General features: G+C 42.0%; 1 protein-coding gene across 2 annotated transcripts; it reads left to right on the forward strand.

Moving 5' to 3' along the window:
- The first annotated feature begins 1,437 nt into the window (after window positions 1–1,437).
- On the forward strand, window positions 1,438–14,751 carry dsg2l (desmoglein 2 like). 2 transcript variants are annotated; one of them, XM_080778463.1, is made up of 15 exons: window positions 1,438–1,733; window positions 3,598–3,720; window positions 4,344–4,499; window positions 4,611–4,752; window positions 5,661–5,818; window positions 6,259–6,393; window positions 7,360–7,545; window positions 8,191–8,471; window positions 8,565–8,707; window positions 8,800–9,021; window positions 9,754–9,993; window positions 10,857–10,984; window positions 11,725–12,096; window positions 12,446–13,025; window positions 13,092–14,751. In XM_080778463.1, exons 1-15 carry the CDS (start codon window positions 1,677–1,679, stop codon window positions 13,796–13,798), a joined length of 3,630 nt encoding a protein of 1,209 aa, XP_080634589.1. In that variant the 5' UTR covers window positions 1,438–1,676; the 3' UTR covers window positions 13,799–14,751. The 2 variants fall into 2 exon arrangements, with proteins under 2 accessions (XP_080634589.1, XP_080634588.1); XM_080778462.1 differs by having other exon boundaries at window positions 12,446–14,751.
- Window positions 14,752–15,323: the final 572 nt, after the last annotated feature.

Below are 15,323 nucleotides of genomic sequence, written 5' to 3' on the forward strand. Positions count from 1 at the left end.
TTATTTATTTCCTAACTGAAATATCCGTCCACATTTGTGTTTTTTGATCATCTGATATCTGATAGCCTATTGAAACCCTGAAGAGTTATTTATCGCATCTGTTTACAATATACCTGTGCAATCCTCTTTCTCAATCAGACGTTTACTTCTTTTTAATACTTTCCCGCCCACACATTCAGTCTGTGGGAGAGGTAAATGAGCATGTTGTAATGTGACCATTTTAGTAAGGAGTATCCTGTAACTTGGCCAGCTTTATCAATGCTATAAACCTGACATCACACTGCCCACATGTACATGTATACAACACACACACACACACACACACACACACACACACACACACACACACACACACACACACACACACACACACACACACACACACACACACACACACACACACACACACACACACACACACACACACACGCGCGCGCACACACACACACACACACACACACACACACACACACACACACACACACACACACACACACACACACACACACACGCACGCAACTTACAATACAGGTAAAACATGTTAGTAATGTCCAGCTGGTCAAGCTGGTTGGTTATGGGTGTTAATCAGAGACTGAGACCCTGGACTGCAGAGGACACAGTTGGAATTCCACGGCCATGGGTGAAGTTTTGCAAATGGGTGTGAGTGTGACGGCACCAGACCAGACAATATCTTACACATATAAACAATAACTCTTTTGTGGGTGCCACATATAGCACCCAAATATATAGGTTACTTTTTATGTTGTATATCAAGAACATAAATTGGTTCAGAAATCATATAGCAGATCATGTTCAATGTTATTTCTTTATTTCTAAAACAAAACACTTTACCTCAGCACTGTCAGCAGAGACTTCATGACATATATTGGGTATCAATTAGCCTACTAAAATGTGATGCAATATAAGTTCAGTTGAATTAGTTTTTCTTTAAAATAATTCCCTACTTTTACAGTAGCCTATGGTGTCTTGCAGTTTTGTGTAACCATGTAGGCTATTTATATTAAAAACATTAGGCTGTGCAAAATAATGTTATTTTATGTATTAGAAGATATAATGTAAAACGCAACAATTCAAGCGAGGAGTGCAGAAACAGTGAAATCCAGAAAATAGGCCAATAAGATTTCAGTTCTTACATTACATGCTTTCCTTTTTTACAGAGATGACCACTGGCCTGCAGTCAATTTTAACAGGTCACTGTGTAGGAGGCTTCGACAAGTTTTGCGCCATCACCTACGACGTCATAAAACAATGTTCACAACTAAAATTAGCTCCTTGAGCAAGAAATTGACCTGCCTCTGCCTGCCCTGCCCCTAGCAACACTCCAGGAAAATGGTCAGAGTTGACAACGGCTCCCTGCAAACAACCGGAATTCCCATCACTGCACACAATTGAAAGCAACTATGCAGCGCCGGACACATGCAACCCCTCCTCTCCACCGCTATCAGGAGCAGCCTATGAGCAATGCAACTGTGAGAGAGGCACCGCCTATGTGTGGCTGTAACACATTACTGTAGAGAAAAGTTTGTTCTCTTCACGGTATCAGGAGGGTCAAAGTCTAATCTAAAGAAGCCAGGGCATAAAATAGATCTGCTTCAACCGGACACGGTTTTTTAGCCTACTCCAAAGGAGAAAAACACCGTTTGTTTTTCAAGCCAATGGCCCCTGTTTCCAAGTACAGCGGTGTTCTATTGGCGCTGCTGTTCTTCATAACGGTAAGTGAGCTTATTATTATTGTTCTTTTTTTCTTTTTTCCTTTTTCTTTCCGAAATTCACGAATGTATGCGTTCGTCACAGTGTACGGATATCTGGCGGTGTAAGTAAGTAATTAATTTATAACAACGAACATATAGCAAAACCGTTATGCTAAATTAGCCCATCTAATAATAAATCATTACGGCTACAGGTGTGGTGGTGGTTTGGCCTAGATTTGGCCAAACCTCTGCCGCTTCCTCCCACGTAAATAATTCTCAATTCCTCTTAAATCTGCAATTCCCTTGTATTGTATTAAGAGGTCAGGTCATTATTTATTTAGTCTAATTAAATAGCCTATAATTTAAGTATATATGCTAGGCTACTTACACTAAGTGTTGGGCCGATCTAGATGCCAGAATGTGCCATAATTAGTGATGGAACACCATTCTTAAAAAATGTCTCGTTTGGTGTTTTGATGATAGTGGTGGAGAGCACTGTCTAACACCTCAGTCCAGAATCTCCCATAAGGTGTTCAAATGGGTTTAGAATATGATCGATGTCTGACAAGGGCCAAGGCATTATGATCCACAATTCCACAATTAATCAAATTGTTTTGAAATAGGCTATGTTAGAATAGTTTTTAATTAATGAGAAGTTGTAAACTGTTTTAAATCTTTTGAAATAATAATTATTGTTATTTTCACTATTTTTGACACTTTCTTATATTATTTTGTATCAGTTTGTATAGTAGGCCTATAGTTTGTTGATTACTTTTGATGTAGTAATGTATTTTATTCCCTTTCTTTCTTTCTTTCTTTCTTTCGTTCTTCTTCTTATTATTATTCTTATTCTTATTCGTATTCTTATTCTTATTTCTAGATATAAAAAGGTCTTAAAAGTCCTTGAATTGTCACTTCACTGTAATCTGGGGACCCCCCCCAAAACCATGTGGGGTCACCCACAGGTTGAGAACCTCTGGCTATAGGGGAAAAGTGGACTAAAAAAATGCCCCCCACAGCAAAACAGAGCCACCAGACCCCTTCACTGCAAGGGTCAAGCATTCACATTCCTGCATGGTCTGTATTCTTGGTGTACGCCACAGATCTGCACTGACTCGCCCACTAGTGGAGAATATGGTGATGGATGATGATGACTCATCTGACCAAATCACTTTTTCCCACATCTCTGTAGATGAGTGTCCATGGTTGTCGTACCACTGAACTGTCAAATGTGCATTTGTCTTCGTAATGAGAGGTTTATGCACTGCAACCCTTCTATGACATCCCTCACTATATATACATAGTCATTGGACCGTTCTGGCTGACAGCCTGAACTTGTATTTGCTCACATAATTGCATTAATGCACAAGCATCGCGGTCATTAAACGTGCACTTTTGACGACAATTTCGGAAGCTATTCCCTGATGTCTTTCCCGCATTGTCACTGTTGCTATTGGAACATTTGCGTACAGTATTTGTGACTGAAGCTCGATCCTGCCATGTGTGCCCCAATAACAAACACGCTTTCATTGTCACTTAGATCTTTTACTCTTGCCATCTTGATCTAAAATCGAGTTCAACTGGGCCTCCTCATGCAGCATTTGTATACATGCAACAGAGCATGATGGGATTTTAATTGCTTATTATAACAGCAATACACAAGTAGGGAAGTATCATCTGGGAAGCATCTGCATTTGTTGTTTTCTCCACTAAAGTATTCACGTCCTTCATACAAACTAATTTCCTTCTCTATGCCAATAAAAGTCAGTTATGATGATGAGAAGTCAAATTAGTTTGAAAGAGCTTTGTCATAAAGCTGTAATTTTAATCACACATTGTTTGTTCATCCTTTTCATCCCTCTATGTACCTCTACATCATTTGAAGATCTTACATGTGGTGGTAGAAGGAGGTGGACAGGCCCTGAAGAGACAGAAGAGAGAATGGTACATCTACCCCAAGAAACTTCAAGAGAATGTTGATTACACTGGCTTGGCGTATATTGCAAAGGTATGCTCTCAAGGCTCAGTCTGTTCTTTCACTTCTTGAAAGGAAATCCCAACCAAGTAGACTTCCACATAGCTACATTTTATCCTGAACATAACTACCATTTACATTTTCCTTTACCTATTTCAGGTTATATCAAAGGAAAACTTCAAAACTCAAGTTTAGTTACTGAGAATAACAACATAAAAATGATTTTTGATGGACTTTCCCCTTATCTCATGAGTTATGTGCTTTGTCTAGCTGATACAGCTAGAGGCCAGCTGAGACATTAGTCACTATAATGACTACAGCATTGTTCAGTATTCCAGACATAGTCACCTCACCTTCACCTGCAGTTGCACCTGCGCTTTGTTAGTTAGATTGGTTTCATAGCATATCAAGTGGTGACTTTGTGTAGTACTAGTAGGCAATGTAAATATTACAGTAGTGATTGATTTAGACAATATACCCAGTGTGCAGTGCAGTTGCAGATCTTTCTCATCAGAGGATTGGTTAATTGTACAATGAGTGCAGACAGACATCGTGTCATACTGTAAGATTGGTAATCTAGAACTAGAATACATGCATATAATTTCAAGTGTTTAACCTACACAGCATGAACATTTCATTTTGTCCATGTATTGCAGATTCGGTCTGATAAGGACTATAAGGGTAAGGTAACCTACTCACTAACAGGGCATGGCGTGGACAAGGACCCTGTGGGTTTATACGTCATCGACGCCAACGAAGGGCTGGTGAGAATCACCGGCATTCTGGACCGAGAGGCCATTCCCTATTACATAGTAAGATCTCTCTTAATCTCTCTAATGATTAATGAATGAAGTGGACATTCATACAGGCATACGTTCAAGTTAAAATAAATGTTTACGCTGCTGTCGTATTTCTCTTTGTAGTTAAAAGGCATCGCAAAATACAGCAATGGGAGCCGTGCCGAGAATGACCTTGAACTTAGGATCGATGTCGTGGACCAGAATGACTGTGCACCTGTGTTCCAAATGGGCCAGGTTGGATCTGTCTATGAATCCAGTGCAGCAGGTATGTTCACTAACCTGTAACCTGACCATGCTTATCAGCAAATATGTAATATTTTAATTATTCTCCAATTAAGTAATACACACAATATCCTCAGGGTTAATGTGAAGAAATACGTGTTAAATTGCTTTATATTCTCTAATTAGTGTAATGAGTGTTTGTTCAGTAACAGGGGTCTTCCCATGTCCCTCCAGCTCTTGATTAAACAGAACATGCATTTCCAGTTTCGGGGTACCAATGTTATCCAATCAGGAGAGAGAACTCACACAAGAAACAGGATAAACAAGCTAGTGAATTTGAAAGAAAATAAATTGGAACTGGAACACATAAAATAATAATAATGACTCAACCAGACAATCCGGTGCGCTCCCTCTCTTTAGATTCTAACTCCCTTTTTCTGTTGAATTTCTTGACCTCCAACCTCTTGACTACATGGACAGTCATCATAGGTCACCAGGTCATTCAGTTCACGGATTCTCAAGTGGAAAAAAAATTAATAAATCAACAAATCCCACTTTACAATTTAGGCATTTAGCTTAATCCAGAGCGATTTACAGCACTATAGAGTGCTATGTCTACATAAAATGCTATCTAAGACATAAATACATAAATTGAGCCTATGCATACGCCTGTATGGTCGTCGAGGCTTGGGCAAGCGCTAGCAATGATTACAACCACATTCACAACATAGTAATACAAAATACAAATATAACCTACTCCTTTAACTTGAGCCCCAGCTCTGTCGGCTGTCGACCTCATGAACAGCTCTCAGCGGGTAAAGGGAGACCCAATTGGTCTCCGGTTCCAACTCAGGTGTTTTTGATTTCATCCCCTGGACCCCTCTGGGGTTTAAGAGGTTTTAACACCTACGCCTACTTGCCGTTACAATGATCTAATGTTGTCATTTCTAGGCACTGTCATCATGAGAGTGAGTGCTACGGATGCAGATGAAGGGGCCAATGCTCAGATCTACTACAGCCTTGTGGAGTCAAGTTCCACGTCTGGGATGTTCTCCATCAACCACCAGACAGGAGAAGTCATGGTTCAACAGAACACTCTGGATAGGGAGGTAACGAGGTGCACACAAACACATTGGTGCTGCAGGTTGACATTTACTGTACCAATACATTATTGATTGATACGTATATAGTATATAGTAGCCTTGTGAGCAATAACACACCTGACATTCTCCTCTGTTGTGTAACAGTAGCACAATCACTTTGAATCCTGCTTATATAACACAATAGTTTAGATAGGATCGCCAAATATTGGAATAAGAGGTTTCCCATTCCCAGATACATAGAAAATATGACAAATATGTCATAATACAATGCAATACAATAAAACAATAAAACAATAAACAAATATAATTGGGAGTGTGGAATTAAACGTCTATTGATTAATCAAATTCAGTACAATTTAAGTAAAAATGTTTTTAGGGGGGAAATAATTGTTTGAACTCTTTTTTTTGTCAAGCTGCTGATTGTCTGATCTTCTCACCTTATCTAGACCAGAAGCTCATATACGTTGACTGTAAGAGGCGGAGACATGAATGGAGCCGCAGGAGGAAACTCAGCGACGGCAGACGTTGTGATCACACTCCTAGATATAAACGATAACATCCCAACCCTGGAAAGGGACACGGTAAGCACACCATTTACAAAAGCATCCCTTGTTCTATGCTTTTGTTTTTTTTGAAGATTGATAGAAACATTAAAGCCGAAATCCATTCATGAGGTCTCTCATGCGCACACGTCTCCAGCATGAGAGAGACACGTTTCTTGGCTGGGGGAGATATTGGGCATCATTCAATAACCATTTTTCAGAGAAATGTCTTCTTAGGACCCGCTTAACCTCTTAAACCTCAGGGGGGTCCAGGGGGGAAAATCTAAAACATCTGAGTTAGAAGCGGAGACCAATTGGGTCTTCATTTACCCGTTGAGAGCTGTTCATGAGGTGGACAGCCGCTGGGGCAATGGGGCTCAAGGTTTTCACAAAGATTCTGACATTCACCAATGTTTTCTTGGCTGTGATTTGAACAGAATATACGCACACTCAAGAGCACATTTGAGTGTGCTGTTGTGTGTGGATGTTTGCGCAAAAATAATTGATTATTTCATTTTCCTCAATTCTACAATTGTATATTATTGGATTTAAAATGACAATGTGTGCTTGTGATCTTCAGGCAGTAATAGTGGTCAACCAGTAGGTGTCTACCCAACACCAAGGTCTACATTTCACAGTGGAACAGTATAGGCAGACCACCAACCACTGCCGGATGTGCCAGTTACAATTTACATTTACATTTACATTTGGTTAATTAAAATACGTTTGGGAGTGCAGCTTCAAATCTAGCATCTGTCTAAAAAACAACTTGCGATCTAAATCACACACATCTATGTGTGTGAGCACACACATCTATGTACAAGCAATCAGTATACTGTACGCCGATCTAAATCAGTGGTCCCCAAACCTTTCAGCTCGAAACCCAAAATATACATTTGGTGTCTCGTCACGACTCAAAAAATATAGTAGTGAAAATACTCGAAACCCAAAAATATATTGAGATACAGTATACTGATTGCTGTAAAAAATCTTTTTATTTTGCAGTATGAAGGCCATGTTCAGGAGAACACCATCAATGTAGAGGTGATGAGGATCAAAGCCATTGACCTGGATATGGAGTTTACCGCTAGCTGGCAGGCTGTCTTCTCCATTGTGTCGGGGAATGAGGCTGGCTATTTTAGCATCACCACTGATCAGAGCACCAATGAGGGCATTCTCATGATTAACCAGGTATGGGGACAGCGTTATTATTATGTGCACATGAAAATCCTGTGTTACTTCACATTTTAACTTAAGAGGTCAATTAAATTAGCATGAAGGGGCTATTTGGTAGTTTGTTTTCCGCTACAGATTAAAAGCTACACATGGGTAAACATGATTAGGGTAAACCTGACCTCATAATACACCATTCATGTAAACTACAGAGCTGGAGCGTATAAAATGAATGGGCGTGTTAGATTTAGTTGTGCCAATGTGCAAGTATTGACAATACAAAAATCTAACACAGTCATCATTTTTATTAGCTGCACCTGCATTGTGTACGTATATCATCACAGTGTACTATAATGTCAAGTCAATCAGAAACATCTTTATTGCCACATCCCAAGTAGATTGGTGGGTGAAATTCGTTTTTGTGCATAGCTCCCATCGTGTTACTTTTTCCAAGAAAACAAAGAAAGGGAAGAAGGGAGGGGGGGGGGTTAGAGGGGTTAGAGATCAAGGCAAGAAAGAAACTTTAGAAGCTCGTTCCACACACAGCCTTATTTTAAACAATCACATACTATTTAACCTACAGGAAAACTAAAAACCAAATCAGCCTAGGGTTTTAGGCCCTTTAACACGATTGAAATGTGTTTTTCTCATTTGAATCTGAAGGCTCTGGACTACGAGGAACTCAAAGTGCTCAACCTGGCACTGTCCGTCTCCAATAAGGCAGAGTACAACTTTGGCTCTAGTAGCTTTAGACCTCCCAGCCTAGTTCCCAAAACCTACCCCATCAAGATCAACGTGGTGAACCAGGTGGAGCCGCCCCGCTTCCACCCAGCAGTCAAGGTGGTGACCATCTCAGAGGACATAAGCAAGATCAACCTCCACCAGATCATCACTAACTACGCTGCTATCGACAGCGACACTCTGACAATTGCCACCAATGTCAGGTAAGCATCTATCATAGGCCCACATGCGTTTTGTACGTGTCTCAATTTAATGTTTTTATTATCTTATCCTTATTTACATTTTCCTGGTCACAGGTACGCAAAAATAAAGGACATCAATAACTGGTTGATTATTGACGAAAAGACAGCGGATATCAAGCTGGCCAAAGTGCCTGATCGAGAGTCCAAGTACTTGATCAATGGAACATATTACGCAGAAATAATTTGTATTACAAGTGGTAAGTAGTAAGTACTGTATGTACTGTATGCCAGGTATATCAGTAGTATGTACAGCATACAATTAAAGAATCCTTATTTAATTTTTCTTCAGATTTGCCCACTAAAACGGCCACAGGGACCATTGCCATTCAGGTGGAAGATGCCAATGACGACTGTCCAACACTGACCAGTACCAGTCAGACTGTGTGCTACGGTGACAGTGTGGTCTATGTCACAGCCATAGACCACGATGAATTCCCAAATTCAGCACCATTTGAGTTCAGGGTGATTCAGGGGAACCGCAAAGGAAAATGGACAGTGGATCATATAAACGGTGAGGCCTTGTTGTGACCGAGGTTTTAATTTAGCATTTCCTTTAGCTCTGAACCTGTCCTTTAGAAAGTCTTCATCCAAGAAATTAAATAATCCACAATAGAAAAGTTCACTTCATCCAGTGGTAGTGCTATCCAATAAGATCCAATACACTAGCAAGATTTGGGAAATAATCAATAATGTAATTGGGTGAGGCTGTCAGTGTGGTAAGGAGCACTCTGCTGTGGTGGATTTTTCTATTCTCTGCCTATCGGTTCGCAACTCGAACGGGGCTCAAGTGAACTTCGCAATTAATGTTCGACACAGAAACTCACTCGTTTTAGCTCGCTCGGTGCCGGTGGTCTCTCTTGTGGCTCAAGTTCGCTTGAGACGGCTCCCCTCCATCGTGGCCTAAAATTATAGGCTGAAAGTCGCTCCCTTCGTGGTGCAGAAAACTGTATTGCACCCTGGACTGACAGAGCCACACTCCCCAGGTGCCACAAACATTGTGAGTGCCAATCACTCAATCAGTGTAGCCTGATAGGCGAGTCTTGGGCGTGGTTTCTCAATCATTGAGCAATAACCTGCACCACAGCCATATATCATGAACATGAAATAATAACTCAATGGCTTCTTAAAGCACATAGACCAGCAGAATAATAGAAAATAAGAAAGCACATCGTAATTGAAACAAAAATACATAGAAACAACAACTATTCAGTGCATGTTCTCACATCTCTTTCCCAATCCCAAGAGACCTCGGCCATTCTTCGAAACCAAGCCAGCCTGTGGCCAGGCCAGTACAAGATCGCCTTGGAGATCACAGACCAGCAGGGCAAGTCCTGTGGTGATGTCCAGGTGATGGACGTGGTGGTGTGCACATGTGAGGAAACGGAGACCACCACCACAAATACCTGTGTGCCCGCGCCAAAGGGTGCCACCTTTGGAACGTCTGGTGTCCTCCTCCTGCTCCTCGGTCTACTGCTGCTGCTGTGTGAGTAGTGTTGTCATGATTTTTACCGATACATTATCGCTTAATCGCAATTATTTGAAATATTCGCAATTATTTGAAATTGGGAAGATTTTCCAAAAATAGCAGAAACACAATAATCCCCATTATGTGTAACAAACACCGTAATTGTCAGCTATTTCCGCTATTATTAAATTATCAAATGTGTCAGTAATTTTCTTTGTATATTTAAATTATTTGTCATATCTGCCCTGTGCAATTTTTTATTACGAAGCCTAAAAGGCAAAAAACACAATTAAATTGTTTTGTGTGACAATGTGTAATCGTAACAGCCCTAGATATGGGGTTATGCTTCACTGCAGCCTTGATAAGAATCACCACCCCTCCCTTGATGCCTAACCAGACCTGTTAAATAGTGATTTGACAGGATCAACAGGGAGGGTGGGGTCACAGATCGGGTTCATACAGTATGAGGCAGGAGGGGTCATGCTTCTCAAACATTTAACCTTGGCACAACATTTGTTATTTTGACCGGCCGTCCACTCACTAGCAGTGGACGGCCGGGCAAAATAAGCTACATGTATAGTGACTAGCTTATACACCAACAGACGTTTCATTTGTCATCATAGTTGCATGGAGCTGTGAAATAGCGTGAATTAATTGTGTGTGTGTGTGTGTGTGTGTGTGTGTGTGTGTGTGTGTGTGTGTGTGTGTGTGTGTGTGTGTGTGTGTGTGTGTGTGTGTGTGTGTGTGTGTGTGTGTGTGTGTGTGTGTGTGTGTGTGTGTGTGTGTGTGTGTGTGTGTGTGTGTGTGTGTGTGTGTGTGTGTGTGTGTGTGTGTGTGTGTGTGTGTGTGTGTGCGCGCGCGTGCGTGCGCGTGCGTTTCAGTGGTGCCACTCCTGCTGTTATTCTGCCTCTGTGGAGGTGCGGCAGCCATGGGGAACTTCAAGGCCATTCCCTTCGACACGAAAGAACAGCTAATCTCTTATTACACTGAGGGGCAAGGAGAAGACAGGGTAACTATAACTACAGTTGTTTTGCTTTCCACCCAGTCTGAACAAATCACATCTTCAGGACAGGCTCCACCGACCTCACCCCCTAAGCATTCCTTATTGCCTTGTATCAGCAGCTGTTCCCTATTTAGATAGATGCTACTTATGCTATCCAGATGTACTGTACGTTGGCTACATTTTCACATTATGCTGCAGTATGTACTGTATGTACAGTGTGTTGTTATATGGTGACACATTTTTAGGGGTAGCGAGAAAAACATTTTCTACAATTTCAAAATACCATACTATAATTAAAAGTAGCCAACAACAAAAGATTTTGCCTCCATGAATGAATTAAAAAATTATAAAAGCAGATCTAGAAGCTCGTAAATCGTCTATTTTAGAAACTATATATTTGTATGTTTGAGTCGTGACAAAGACACCAAATGTTTGGGTTTTGAGCTGAAACGTTTGGGAACCACTGATTTAGATTGGCTGATTGAATCTGCTAAAACCTAAATTAAATGATTAGTATAGTCATTCTAACAAAAGGGGTACCCCAGTGGATCACAAAGAAACGCCTTATTAACACATATTTGCGTATTTCGGGTCTCACTCTGAAAATCACACATCTACAAGCTCACAATGAAGAGCAGTGCAACACCTTGTGATCTTATAGATCTTATAGAACACGTATACAATTTCAGCTTTTTAACACTAATGCCTTTTCAACATTGATGATTGCTTTCTCCCTTCCCCCACAGGAGGTTCCTCTCCTTCAGATTCCAGTGGACCAAGTGGACCACGGGAGAATCACGGCCACAGATGTGAACTCCTACGGAGGAGGGGGTGGGCGTGGGCTCCATGGAGGAGGAGGAGCAGCAGGAGGAGGTTCAGTGGCAGGTGGAGGAGGAGGAATGGCCGCATGCGGCGGAGGTCTGACGTCTTCTTCCATGTTGACGACGGAGAACATGCAGAACTATCAGTATTACCATAAACACGGCGGGCACGGGGACCAGGTGGACCACCTGGGCGGGGGTCTCATCACAGGCCACGAGTATCTCTCCAGGTATGGAGCCGGAGCGTACGACGGCATGGCCCTGTCTGAAGACTTCCTGCAGGACTACTACGCAAGTGTGAGTTCATGGTGGATGTTTTGAATTTTGTTCATAAAATCTTAGGGACTGTTTCTCAGCTAGACATTTCAAGTTAATCTGCACTTTTAAAGTGCACTGAAATGAATAAGAAGACAGCAAGCAATATTGTAACTTTGTCAAAAATAAAGGTGGTCTAAATAGCACTCTGAGATTCCCTGTGAATGAAAAGTGCATTATAAATAAAATTCATTATTATTATTATTATTATTATATAAAACATGCTAGACCTCCAGCAAGCTTCGCATTTTAGTTCTAGGAGAGTTTAGCGTATACCTTCAGTGTTGATGAAGTTTACACTCATAGTCTCCGTTGCTATATTTCTTTGCAGAAAGCCGACCATGCGGCACAACACGCCCACGAGAAGGACGCTCTTCGGATCTACGACTACGAGGGCCGGGAGTCTTTGGCGGGCTCGGTGGGATGCTGCAGTCTTCTGGAGAACGACAACAGCCTCGACTTCCTCGACGACCTGGGACCCAAGTTCAAAACCTTAGCCGACATCTGCCAGGGGACCACCGTGGAGACCGAGGAGTCCGTGGAGGTGTCTGTCCGTCCGGCCAGACCGGTCTCACCTCCCAGACCCTCAGCTTCCACTCATAGCCATACACACACCCATTCCCACACGGAGACCAGCAGAGACAGAGAGCACGTCAGTGTCGGCAGCCTCAGCACCTCCAATGTGGCTACGGGAACGTCTGCCGTGGTCCAGGATAGGCTGGTCAGCAAGAGAGCCCAGGGATCGGTCACCATGCCCAGAGTCCATGTCCAAGACAACATCTTGATTCCTAGCCAGACGCTGCTCATCCAGCAGCCCACGATGTACTACGCTGCCACCCCCATGTACGTGGTCGAGAGCCAACCCCAGATGGTGCTTGTAGCAGGGGGAGACCAGTCTGTAATGGGCCTAAGTCACGGTCACGGTTCCCAGGGAATGGTGCTTGTAGCAGGGGGAGACCAGTCTGTAATGGGCCTAGGTCACGGTCATGGTTCCCAGGGAATGGTGCTTGTAGGGACTCTAGGGAGGCAGATGGGCGTAGCAGGAGGTTCTGCCGGGCACGTCGTTACAGGGGTCAGCCAAACCGTCCGGGGGGGGATAGGCAGCTCGCATGGGGGCGGCCAGACGTTGGTGACGACTACAGAGCATCATGCTGGAACAGCGCCAGGATTCTCTCAAGGATCAAACGTCTCCCGATCCAGGCAGGTGCGAGTGGTTGAGACGAGCGGGTCAGCATCGTCGGGCGTGGGAGGGGGCAGTGCAGGCTTAGCCCAGGCGACGACGCTTCAGACAGGGGCGGGGGGCTCTTCGGGGGAGGGCTTAGAGTTCAGAGGTCATGGAGTGGATGGCTTCTCTCAAGGATCGAACGTCTCCCGATCCGAGCAGGTGCGCGTGGTTGAGACGAGCAGGTCAGCGTCTTCAGGCGCAGTAGGGGGCGGTGCCGCGGGCTTAGCCCAGGTGACGACGCTTCAGGCAGGCTCTGGCTCTGTAGAGCAGGGCTTAGAGGTCAGAGGTTATGGCATGGAGGTGAAAGGTCAGAGTGTGTCACTGAGGTCCACAGGGTCAGCCGAGGCCTCTGCGCTGGAACCCACAGCCTCGCAGCAAGGCAGTCACAGAGTTGTCGTGCAGAGTAGTAAGAAGATCTCGGTCACTGAGAGTAATATTGAAACCAGCACAAGAGCATAGGACAGTCCAACAGTTTACATTTGTACCCATGGAATATATTCAATTCTTGGTTAAATTAGTATATAGAGAATCAGCAAAAAATACTGTAGATGTGTTGTATAGCATATGCACAATGGAAGGACTATAAATAAAATGCATAGTAAAGTGTTTTCAGCTTGACTACATGAAATGTGTGCTGAAAAGACAATAATTATGCCCCCCTTCCCTGTAACACTACTGTGTATATGTTTTTAATTGGCCCTTTAAGTTCTCCAAATAGATCCCAGTCCAGAATGTTTTATATAAATATTATTCACACAGATTTGTGAAGCTGCTAAACATACACACAATTTTATAAATCCAAAGGAAAAGGAGGTACTGGAGTCACTGTTTGAACAGAGGGTGCCATATTGTGGTCTGAAACACGCTGAATATTGTTAATATTCTGCATTTCATTTTTCTCATGTTGCAGTTTGATTGCTGCGCTCGATTACATTTGAACCTTGCCATGAATTGCACTGTTGATCTATAGATTGTCTGGCAGGAAAATGGGTCTTTGTAGTATGTCCGATATATTGATATTTATATGGGGTTTCTTATTTGTGTTGTTGAAAATTTGTCCACTCCAAAAGGTGCACAAAGTTGGTATAGTACCAAAGATGTACACATTTTAAATTTGTCTTTTATCATTTTTTTTATGTACATATGTTTTTCCATGATTAGAAAATAATGCTTAAAAATGTTTTGTTTAAAAGGTTATAGAGACTATTCTGGATTTTTGAAGCACTGGTAATTTTAGTAGAGAAGTCATTGCTGTTTTTTTTGCTACTGACATTTTATGCACAACTGTCAAGTATTGTGTCTTGTATTGTGTATGTTGCATGAGTATCTCTGTAGTCAGATTATGACATAATGCATGTCATTTAGGATTTCTTTAATTGACTTTAACTTTTGCACAATATATTTTAATAAAGCTGGAAGGTTATTAATCACCTTGGTTTGATTTGTTTTCATTCACACTGCGTAATGTATTCATTGGAGATCACAGGTCTTCAACAGGTGGTTTGCCTGCCAGGAAATTACCCAAGTAAAAGTGAATAAACTACTTCTGTATATGAAAGCACACAATCTCTTTTAACAATTAAAATCCAAATATGTTGTGCGTCAAGATTGATCTGGTGGAAAAGATGATAAACCCAGACAAGAGTTGACAAAAGGGTGCAGGAAAAGCTGTGCTGTGGAAAGAGTGAAATAGCAACAACAACTGGAAGCACATTGTGACCCACTCAATAAGGAAAGGTGGAAAGACAATAGACAAGCATAGATCAAACGTGTTTGTTTCAATTGGCTGAAATTCAGTTTCACCACACTAGCAATATTTTTTTAATGACATTATGTGAATTACTGTATCAATAAAAATGCTTCAGTATCTAACATTTGATAAAATGTCCTGATTTTTTGCTTTCCAAAATTATATAGAAATTATTCATTTATTTTATGCTTCCTGCATTCCTTTCTAGTTCCAGTATTCATCCTGTCATTGTTT

The sequence above is a fragment of the Protomyctophum bolini genome, assembly GCF_963924005.1.
Source record: "Protomyctophum bolini genome assembly, chromosome: 12".
NCBI classification, from domain to species: Eukaryota; Metazoa; Chordata; class Actinopteri; order Myctophiformes; family Myctophidae; genus Protomyctophum; species Protomyctophum bolini.